Raw genomic sequence first — 12,166 nt, forward strand, 5'->3', positions numbered from 1 at the left:
TGATGTACTCGCTACATCATAAGACGAATGGCTTCTACGTTAATATTAGTACCTCTCTGTTTATCCCGAGGTTTACCATAGTCTGCCAAATCTAGGCCGTATCAAGATGAGATGAAGGACCTGCGCCTAGACACGACGACAAAGCAGCCCCGAATTGTCAACTAAATTATCCCCTGCAAAGGCCTCTGTCCCTTTCCTTTCCCTATATATAGATAAAACGTTATCAAAATGATTCCAGTTCACATGGATCCGTGGAAACAACAAATAAATCTGTATTATGCAGACCAGACAAGTAATTTGGTGATGTCACTTTGTAAAGAAAGACTAAGCGTCTGCGCACATACACATTCAAACGTGCATACGTATAGACTAAACACGTAAATGAACGGTAAGAACACATTATACGTATTCTGTTTTCAGTGAAAAAGGTGTCATTTAAGTGGCCCCTAAGTTAATAATTAGATTTTTACAACGGAAGATCATTCGATCACAAACTTACTTTAGCTCGATAATAACTTTTTCCTAGATCGGCTGTTAAGCCAAAACAATCTCTGTCCATTAATTGTCATTTGTCACTGTGAAGCTGCTTTGAAACAATCTGTATTGTAAAAAGCATTATAAAAAATGAAGATGAGTTGACGTGACATTTCCCAACAATTATGCCCAAAATGTCCAACATTGAAACAAAAAGAGGTATTGTTTGACTCAGCAGGCTGCAATGAATCTAAATAGACCAGTCTCCTGACCAGCAGGTGGTGCTGTGTCTAATTTTATATCTGCCCTTTAAGCTCAAAAGATATTAGCATAAACAGTGCAAATTTGGACAGTTGTTGGTGCTAGAGGGTTTAAATTAGAAATTCCAAATAAGTTGTGGTTATGTTAATGTTCAGATATTTCAAATATCAATTTTCCTGCAAGGGGTTCTATAGGCTTTCACAGATAGACTCAAGAGCAGAAGAAGAAAGGTACCCTTTTCACAGACTGTGACTGTGATGCAAATTTACACTGTTATACATGTACACTCACTACTTTACATTGTAGCAAAGTGTAATTTCTTCAGTGTTGTCACATGAAAAGATATAATAAAATATTTACAAACATGTTAGGGGAGAGGTGAGTACACCAGCTTTGTTGTTTTAGCAATGTTTTAATGACCATCCATATTTATTTTTCAGTCTCATTATTACAATACAAACAGAAAAAACAGAAAACATGTACACAGAATAAAAAAAATAAAAAATCGGATCAAAATTTTTTCTTTAAGCAAAAATCTGTATGTAGTGTGACCTCCTGGACTTCTTCCATTTTCTCAAAAATGAAACTCTGAGAAACTTCTCATCAGATTTTGAAAGTTATATTCTAATATAAAGAGCCTGAGAAAAAATCATATATGGTCATTATATCATTGCTAAAACAGCATCTAATGGTGGCTTAAGACTTTTGCGCAGTACTCTGCGTGTGTGTGTGTGTGTGTGTGTATATATATATATATATATATATATATATATATATATATATATATACACATACATATATACATATATATATATAGTAATTTTTGCACCTTGTTGTGCATTTTTATAATATTTAATATTTTAATATTTTATAATATTTGCTGAGCATTAAAGCATTAAATAAACAACGATATACAATGTTTTAATTAGAAAAATGCTCACTCAGATTTTCTAGAAACTTTGATGACTGGCAGCAGCTTCAGAAGACCTTCTTCAGATGGTTTATATTTCCTCAGCTGAAACTCATCCAGCTTCTCTTCTGAGTTCAGCAACAAAAACACTAGAGCCGACCACTGAGCAGGAGAAAGAATGATTCTAGAGAAATTAAAGTCTGTTCTATTCAGGAATTTTTTAATTTCCTGCACTAGAGAATGATCATTCAGTTCGTTCAAACAATGGAACAGATTGATGGATTTCTCTGTAGAGGGACTACCCTTGATCTTCAACTTAATGTACTCTACTATTCCCTGTTTGCTGTCAGAATTGCTTCCTGTCTGTGTCAGGATGCCTTGTAAGTGTGTCTGATTGGACTCCAGTGAGAGACCCAGAAGGAAGCGGAGGTAAAGGTCCCAGTGTCCATTTTCACTCTGTAAAGCCTTGTCTACTTCACTCTTCAGAAAATCTGTCATGCTACTTTTTGTTTCTTTATCTGAAAGAAACAAAAGAAACTTGAATAAAGCAGCAAGAAACTCCTGAACGCTCAGATGAACAAAGCTGTACACCTTCCTCAAGTACAGTCCAAATTCCTCTCTGAGGATCTGGGTACAAACTCCTGAATACACTGATGCTTCTCTGACATCAATGCCAAACTGTTTCAGATCCTCCTCATAAAAGATCAAGTTCCCCTTTTCCAACTGTTCAAAAGCTAGTTTTCCCAGTGAGAAGATGCTCCTCTTGGCCTGCTGAAGTTCTACTTTATATTTTCCATCATACTTCTGGGACTTCAGTTTGGTTTGGTAGATCAGGAAGTGTGTGAACATTTGAGTAAGAGTCTTGGGGATCTCTGTGCTCTCTGCTTCACTCAACATCCTTTCTAGAACAGTGGCTGAGATCCAACAGAACACTGGGATGTGACACATGATGTGGAGGCTCCTTGATGATTTGATGTGTGTGATGATTCTATTGGCTAGCCTCTGGTCATTTATTTTCTTGCTGAAATACTCATCCTTCTGAAGGTCACTGAACCCTCGTACCTCTGTGACCTGGTCAATACACTCAGAAGGATCTGATTGGCTGCTGCTGGTCGAGAGGTGATCCAGAGGAGAGCAGAAGGAAGCAGATTCCCATAGATGAGATTGGTCAGCAGAACATCTACTGAGGCTGATTCTGTCACATAACACAAAATATCATTGTTCTGGAAATCTAGAGGAAGTCGACACTCATCCAGTCCATCAAATATGAACAGGACTTTGAGCTCATTAAAGTCTGTTGTTCTCAGTTCATTTGTATCTATAAAAAAATACTGAAGAAGTTTCATCAGACTCATATTATTTTCCTTCATTAAATTGAGCTCTCTGAAAGGAAGTGGAAATATGATGTGAACATCCTGATTTGCTTTTCCTTCTGCCCAATCCAGAATGAACTTTTGCACTGAGAATGTTTTTCCAATTCCAGCAACTCCTTTAGTCAGTACAGTTCTGATGGGTTTGTCTTGTCCAGGTGAGGCTTTAAAGATGTCATTACATTTGATTGGTGTTTCATGTGTCACTGGTGTCCATGATGTTGTCTCAATCTGTTTCACCTCATGTTGATTATTGATCTCTCCACTCCCTCCCACTGTGATGTACAGCTCCGTATAGCCCTCATGTAGTGGTATTATGTTTCTTTGATTTGATTTTCCATCATTAATTATATGAAAATCTTCCTTTTCTGTGGATACTATGGAGACAGAAAGTGGTAAGGTGGTGGTCAGAATTTTTGGCACCCTTGGTAAATATGATCAAAGATGACTATAAAAATAAATCTGCATTGTTTATCTTTTTGATCTTAATTAATAAAATTAGCAAAAATCTAACCTTTCATTGAAGGAAAATAATTTAAAGTAAGGGGAAAATCACATTATGAAATAAATGTTTTTCTCCAAAACAAATCTATCTACTTTTTGTACTATTAACTATCATTCCATGCTATTATTTTTCTGATACAGTAAACAAAAATAGTGACCCTCAACTGCTTACACTTTTTTACAGTTTGGACATTCTAGTAACTCCTTTTGTATTTCACACAAGCCAGTCATACAGATTTGTAACAACATAAGGATAAATATTTATATTCCTCTAAAGTGATGTAATAGTCACATGATCCAGAGCTCTTACTGGTCTGTAATGTGTTAGTGAGGTCTGTATGGATCCTGTTCCTTAGGACCTGCAGTGTCTTCAGAAGCCCCTCTCTGACCCTCTGGCTCTGCCCTTCATTATCCTCCTCCTCCTCTCTTTCTGAGAATTCTGGGAGATCTGGGCTCAGCAGTCTCTTGGACCTATTCAGCTCTTTCTTCTTCAGAGAGAAGATGATTTTCACAAATTAGGCATTTTTCCTTGATATCAAGTATGTCAACACAGATACAAAAATACACTGTGTGCCAATTTTTTTTCTTAAATTGTGCAGTGAAGGACATTTGTCTTTTGCAGGGGAATTACAATAAATCATCTATTCCACCACAATGTAATACTAAAATAGTATGTTTCAACAAATAACTAAAAATAAAATAAATAATTTAAAACAACAATTTTTTGGCCTTTATTGGTATTTAGTAGCCACTCAGTACAGCCAACCAAAGCCCCCCAGATGCAGTTTAGATGTGTATTGTTTTCTATGTAAATCTCACACTTGAGAACTACAGTCCAAACTTTCTTAGTAAATCATGTGAGGAAGGGTATCAGATCATCATTCAGTCACCTACAGCATGAAGCCTTTTCTATATATCCAAGTAGTAGAGTAGTTTATTGTCCTGCATATAAAGATCATTGTCTTCTAGAATGCTGCTGACTTCCTATTGTACCTCTGATTAAAGAAAGCATCTTTCAGATACTGGCAGTAGTTTTTGGTGTTTATTTTTAGTTCATCTGCAACCTGAAAACCTACTAGCTTATCCTTAAAGACAGGAAGGTCAGTTAGCTCTTGTTTTTGGCCCATTTTACCTGTAGTTAAAATCTTAATTATGCTTAGGCATATCTGAATACAAGAAGTTTGTCAGAAGCCACACCCTCCCTCACCAGCAATTACATATGACCTATAAATGATTACATAAATGATTAGTAAGACTGATTGTTTAAAATTGGAGAAAAAAAAAAGAATGCCATTTTATAAGAGAAGTCACGGACAATTGTGCAATGGGAATGATTCAGTTTACAGCACTTCTCATTCATTTCCATGGTATCTGTCTGATCTGGTTCTGTGTTTGGTGCTCTGTGGGACTTTTATGTTGAAGTTTTCTGTGCCTAGTTTCTGTGTTCTGTCCTGTATCCTGTTTCCTGTGGCCAGATTGTAGTTTTGTAGTTTTTTCCTTTTTCATTAGTCTGCTCCAGCTGTGTCAGTTTACCCTGTTTAGCTCATTAACCCCTCTGTATAAATAGCCCTTGTATTCTCTGGTTCTCTGTCGGTTGTTGTTTGATGTCATGCAGGTGTCTGTGGTTCCCGTGTTTTCTTTGTTTTTTCTCAGTGTTATTTTGTTCCTGATTTATGCTTGAATTGTTTATTTCCATTAAATTCTCCCTGCATTTGGATCTTCATCTCTGCCTGCCGTCTTTAATTCCTCCGTTCTGTGACAGAACGACCGACCATACCAAATGGATCCAGCAGGGAGATTAACACATCTCCGTCAAGGAGAGAACAGCACTGAGGACTATGTGCTGGAATTTATCAGGTTGGCACGTTTGACTAAGACGAATGAAGTTTGCCTGATGATCTTCTTTCGGGGGGGGATTATCAGAGCCGCTCCGTTCACGCATGCCACTATGGGACCCTAACTGGATGTTGGAATGCTACATGGGTCTTGCTCTGGAACTGAGCGGCTCAGTATTGACTGAGGGAGTCGATACATTAGCACTCATGCCAGAGTCTTCAACCGTCCTGGACACCAAGTCACAGTTCCTAGTAGCTGGGATCGTTGCCGATGAAGACAATAGGGTGGTCCATAGATATTTAAGACTGGCATCGAATCTGGAGGACACACACCGCTTTGTTCGGTGCGAGCGGCTGACGTCTCTGCGATGGGGTCAAGACTGGGAGCTCCATCCAAGATGGCCACTATGCCTGAGTCTCCAGCCCATGAGTCCGCTCCAGAGTCCGCTCCAGAGTCCGCTCCAGAGTCCGCTCCAGAGTCCGCTCCAGAGTCCGCTCCAGAGTCCGTGAGCCCGCTGCAGCGCCCACAGAGGAGGTAGGCACAGAGCCACCACCTCACCCACATAAACGGAGGAAGAGGAGGAAGAAGGCTTCCTCCATTCCTCAAGGCCCGGAGGCCTTCCCAGAGCTCGCTGTAGGTCTGGAGGCCTTCCCAGAGCAGCTTGCGGTAGGCCCGGAGGCCTTCCCAGAGCCCGCTGTAGGCCTGGAGGCCGTTTTAATGATAGAATTTTGTCTGTAAACCATAACTTCTTTTATATGCATTTCTGATGTATCGAGTTTGATCTCTCCGTAAAGCTCCGGACCTGAGCTATTCACTGAGAGATGTCACATAACTGACAGATGCATTTTTCTATGTGTTTAATGATACTGTGAAGAATGGACTCCATCTCGAAATCCGATCTGATGGTCATTAAGTATGCAAATTCATCTCGGAGACCAAACAAAGGAACTTTGCCCGCCAAATAGTGCTGCGCATCTATTGGCCGCTACAATTCAGGAGGTGTGTTAGCTTGGGTTTCCATAAAAACAACGACACACACCTTCTCCTTGGTTCTCCCGGTTGTCTCCCGATCGTCTCGTGCACGTCTCTCCGGACGCCTCAGGTGACCGCGCTTCCCAACCACGCGCGCAGCTCGGGAGGACCACTTCCTTAGATTCTCTCTCTTCGGCTACGTTACTCTTCAGTTTAAACCTCGTTTGAAAAACCCCGCCGGAGAAACCCTCTCGGAAAGGACCAACCAAGCCAAGCGCATTGAAACTGCTACTCACGGACTTGAACCAATAAGCAAGTATTATCATTTATCTGAAATTTGTCTAAACTGATTTCTGTGCTGGCTCTCTCAAAAAGGTTTAACTGTGTAATTTGCCATTCTTTGATCATCTTTCTTTCCCTGTCTTTTCTTCATTTTCACTCTTGTGTATATATAGGTGTATACCTTCTGTATATATTTTAGACGTATAATCTCAGTCATAGCTGCATATATTAAACACTTAATTCATGCTCGATTGTTCTGGTTGTTCTTTCAACTAAAGACCAAGTCACTTTAACGTTTTTCGATCGCTTTATGCTTTGATGCTATAATAGCAAGTTATTTTCATGGCCAGAGAATAACTCTGTTTATAATATTCTGTGAGGGACTTAGTTTGCTGGACAAACGAACAGTTTCTCTAAATAATTATTAAACCAGAACTAATCATATATGTAATTGATTATAATTCGTTGTAATTGATTCACAATATATGTTTAATTCCCCGTTGGGTCGATATATGAATCATAATTTATTCATAACCTTATGAATTATTATATTCATATTTCATCCATAAATTGATTAATAACCGCTACATTCGTTATTCGTTACACCTCTTCCTGCCGTCTTTAATTCCTCCGTTCCGTGACAGTATCTGCAAACAGTGATCGACTGTCGCACAACTCTGAATGAAATTCAATGACGTCAAGGCTGTAATGTGATTGGTTATTAAGGCACACATGATCCCATAAAACACCAGGCAACACACACACACACACACACACACGTACGTGTAGGTATGCAAATGTGTATATTGATCTTCACTGATATAGTCTAATCCATGTGTCTCCTTTAACCACAACACTGGACTGAAGTTAAACTTGCCTCCTGGTAGGTTTGATTTAAGTCACAATTTATTTCTGGAGTAGCTCTAGTCTTTCTCCAAAAAAAATCAGCTTATTAAATTCCAGACTAGACTAAGTCTAGGGCTAGAAAGCAGATTTTTGTTAATCTGTTTACAGTTTTTTTTTTTTGTGTGTGTTTTTTTTTTTTTTTTTTATTGCTTTGGCACAGTTTTCACAAGTAATTGGTACATTTTCAAAACTCTTAGTACTAATATCACAACAGATCATCAAAAGTGCACTTTTTTCAAACATTTAAGCATATTTTAAATTGTTTTAGTACAATACACAAAATCACAAAGTATCATTTTCACTACACAAGTGTTTCATCTATATAAATGTTTCATTCACAGTGGCTGCCTTTCATAATTCTATTATTATCAAACTTTTCATTTGCATATCTTTTCGTTCAGTTTATTACATTTGTCTATTATTTAATCCAAATGATCTTAATGGTTAATCAATTAATCATTTGGTACACCTATAGATTTCTATACATACAGATTCTATAGATATAGTTTCTACTTTGTTTGCAATTTCCAATACGGATAACCAAAAGTAATTAATTCTTTTTACATTATTATAAGCAATTTATCTTAGATTATAAAGTGTTCAAAGTGTGTTTGCATGTGTGTGCGTGCTTGTTTTGATGATTTATGAGGACACAAGGAATATGAGGTATAACGACATGGGCATTACACTGGTATTACGACGTAAACATGTTTTATGGGGACATTTCATGAGTCCTCATATTTAAAATAGCTTTGAAAACATACTAAACAATGTTTTATTAAAAATGTAAAAATGCAGAATTTTTTCTGTGATGGGTAGGTTTAGGAGTAGGGGTAGTGTACAGGGATATAATGTACAGTTTGTACATTATATAAAAACCATTACGCCTATGTAATGTCCTCACTAAGATAGCAAAACAAACCTGTTTGTGTGTGTCTGTGTGATAACACACTGAAAAGATACTATTACAAAACATTATGGATTTTATGCCAATTATGTATTTTTAATGCAAGTGTATTTTCTAATATGGCATCTGTAGCCCTATTAACTGTAATTATTTCAGCAACAAGGGTGATTTGAAACATGTATCTTGCATTGTTTCCTATTGAATGAAATGTAGTTCCAAATGTAGGTTCGGGAGGAGCCTAAACATTCAGTCCTGTCAATCATCATTATGAGCATATATAAGCAGCAGTCACTGCGTCATCCCAACGACAATTCTTCCAGCATTTGACCCCACGCTGTCCTTTGAACCATGTCCCAACCCGACGAGCGAGCTCCAGCAGCACTTTACCTCCAACAAAGAGTGTTCCGCAGAATACTCTTCCATTTTCAAGTCAACATCAGGATCCTCTACCTCTGGTTCCCCTTCCACACATAAGGGAATTTGAGCCTGGCATCCTCGGCATCCTCCTGCAAATTTGTGCGGCCATTAAAACCTGTTCCTCCTGCCCTCGGCTAGGTGTCCGCGCACCCTAGCTCAGCAGCTTCCATCCAGTCAAGTGATTTACTGCAGCGAACATCCATTTTCCAAGAAGACAAACAAAAACCCAGCTCTCTTTTCCTCAATTTGCAAACTGGCCAATTTATCTGTCGCTCCTCATGCTGCCTGCAGTCTCTTCTAAGCAATTTCCCCTGATGATTTTAATGATTTCATGCCTAAGCGGTATACCTATGATTATATATAGACCTTATGGGCCGCATGTTGCGTTTCTGTCTTTCCACACTAAAAATCTATCACTTCACTGCCATAGCAGTGATTTCTCCCCTGACCAAAAATTTTTTAGCATGCACCAATGCTAGATTTTCCATATATTGTAATCATTGTTCACAGCTTATAATAATTCATTTAATGAGCCTATTGTTTCTGCCATAAATTAATACATTTTTAGATAACTGCATGATTTGCATATGTACATTTCTGAAATACATTACTTGGACACAGTGACCTCTGATAACAGATCACTCTAAATTGTTACATAGATACATGAATTTCTGTAAAGCTACTTTGAAACGATACGTATTGTGTAAAGCGCTATACAAATAAATGTGAATTGAGTTGAATTTTATTGCCGTAGCAGTTATTTTGGCCTATGCTCTTGCAACTGCTTTCAGATTAAACCTTGGGCCTCATTTATAAAACATTGCACAGAAACCGTCCTAAATTTGATCTTACAATCATTTCTCCGATGTGCGTACTTGTGATTCATAGAATGAACGTACACAGAAAACGAGCGTAAGCCTCTCTTTCAGATGTGAAATCTATAAATCGCAAATGATCTTGAACATGCGCACAGCTGAATGGTTTCAGTTCTCCACATTTTAAACAACACCTAATTAATGTCATTTACATATAAATGTCAAATATCAAATCTGTGTGTACGCATGTTTTATAAATGAGGCCCCTTATTCCCCACTGCCGCAGCAGTGATTTTGGCCACCACTGCCGCATCAGGTTTCAGAACAAAATCTTATTCCCCACTGCTGCAGCAGTGATTTCGGCCACTGCTCTCGCAACACCCTTCAGACCAAAACTTTATTCCCCACTGCAGCAGCAATTTCGGCCACGGCTAAAACTTTATTTCTATGTACCATAGCAATGATATCTCCCCCACTGCTCTCGCAACAGCCTCCAGACTAAACTTATTTCTCACTGCCGCAGCAGTGATTTCAGCCTCCACTCTCAAAGCAGTTCTCCAAATAATCAACAGAAAAGTATCCCTTTACTGCCCCAGCAGGGATTTCTCTCTCTGTTCCTGCAGGAGCCCTTTCATTTTCTCTTTTAACTCCTACAGGAAATTCACCACACAAGCTTCCCACGGAGCTGGTGGATGTTAGAGAACTTGTGCTCCTCCACCTTCCATTTGAGGATGCCCCACAGATGCGCAATAGGGTTTAGGTCTGGAGACATTCTTTAGCAAGGCAGTGGTCGTCTTGGAGGTGTATTTGGGGTCGTTATCATGTTGGAATACTACCCTGTGGCCCAGTCTCCGAAATGAGGGGATTATGCTCTACTTCAGTATGTCACAGTACATGTTGGTATTCATGGTTCCCTCAATGAACTGTAGCTCCCCAGTACCAGCAGAACTCATGCAGCCCCAGACCATGACACTCCCACCACCATGCTTGATTTTTGGCAAGACACAGTTGTCTTTGTACTCCTCACCTGGTCGCTGCCACACACGCTTGACACCGTCTGAACCAAATAAGTTTATCTTGGTCTCATCAGACCACAGGACATGGTTCCAGTAACACATGTCCTTAGTCTGCTTGTCTTCAACAAACTGTTTGCGGGCTTTCTTGTGCATCATCTTCAGAAGAGGCTTCCTTCTGGGACGGGGTAGGCAAGTTCGGTCCTAGAGAGCCGCTGTCCTGCAGAGTTTAGCTCCAACCCTGAAAAAAAACCTTCAGCTGCCTATAGCCTTAGTAATCCTGAAGAGCTTGATTAGCTTGTTCAGGTGTTTTGATTAAGGTTGGAGCTAAACTCAGCAGGACAGCGGCTCTCTAGGACCGAACTCGCCTACCCCTGTTCTGGGATGACAGCCATGCAGACCAATTTGATGTAGTGTGCGGCGTATGGTCTGAGAACTGACAGGCTGACCCCCCACCCCTTCAACCTCTGCAGCAATGCTGGCAGCACTAATATGTCTATTTTCCAAACACAACCTCTGGATATGACGCTGAGCATGTGCACTCAACTTCTTTGGTCGACCATGGCGAGGCCTGTTCTGAGTGGAACCTGTCCTGTTAAACCACTGTATGGTCTGTCCTGGTCTGCCTGTCCTGGTTAAACCACAGCTCAGTTTCAGGGTCTTGGCAATCTTCTTATAGCCTACGCCATCTTTATGTAGAGCAACAATTATTTTTTTCAGATCCTCAGAGAGTTCTTTGCCATGAGGTGCCATGTTGAACTTCCAGTGACCAGTATGAGAGAGTGAGAGTGATAACACCAAATTTAACACACCTGCTTCCCATTCACACCTGAGACCTTGTAACACTAATGAGTCACATGACAACGGGGAGAGAAAATGGCTAATTGGGCCCAATTTGGACATTTTTACTTAGGGGTGTACTCACTTTTGTAGCCAGCGGTTTAGACATTAATGGCTGTGTGTTGAGTTATTTTGAGGGGACAGTAAATTTACACTGTTATACAAGCTGTACACTCACTACTTTACATTGTAGCAAAGTGTCATATATATTTGAGGACCCTATAGAACGCAGTTAGAATGATCCTAAAATTCAAGATGTCTGGTCAAAAATGCCCATGTATGAGTTGTCATCACACACTCATATTTATGTCATATGATAGGTTAGGCAATATCACACCAGCAACGAGCGCAAAATCACACGAATTCTGTTTTTGTCCCGAATAGCATGAGTGCATAGGCCAATGTAATATTGATTTTATACAACAGTTCAATAAATCAGAAGTTAATATTATGTTATATTTTAGACATATTGTCTGCTTTTGCTCAATTTTGCCAATTAAAATATTACCTATAAAGCCAAAGCAGAACGGTTGTGCATCTCCGAGCAACACTTCTTATCTGAATGAATCCGCATTTTGAGTGAATCATTCGTGTGAATCAATGACTCAATAGCCCATTGATAAATGCCCTGTCCAAATACCCACACTTGCAGTCTTTGC

The 12,166-nt window shown here is 39.4% G+C and overlaps 1 protein-coding gene across 1 annotated transcript in view; it reads right to left on the reverse strand.

Annotated features, from left to right (window-relative positions):
* Nucleotides 1-12,166, reverse strand: part of LOC125260214 (NACHT, LRR and PYD domains-containing protein 12-like) — a 40,410-nt gene that overhangs the window by 21,979 nt on the left and 6,265 nt on the right. Inside the window, 3 exon segments of the mRNA XM_048178453.1 lie at nt 1,677-2,733; nt 2,736-3,392; nt 3,830-4,007. Coding sequence (XP_048034410.1) covers nt 1,677-2,733; nt 2,736-3,392; nt 3,830-4,007 — 1,892 coding nt within the window.

Source organism: Megalobrama amblycephala, linkage group LG24, assembly GCF_018812025.1.
Source record: "Megalobrama amblycephala isolate DHTTF-2021 linkage group LG24, ASM1881202v1, whole genome shotgun sequence".
Lineage (NCBI taxonomy): Eukaryota > Metazoa > Chordata > Actinopteri > Cypriniformes > Xenocyprididae > Megalobrama > Megalobrama amblycephala.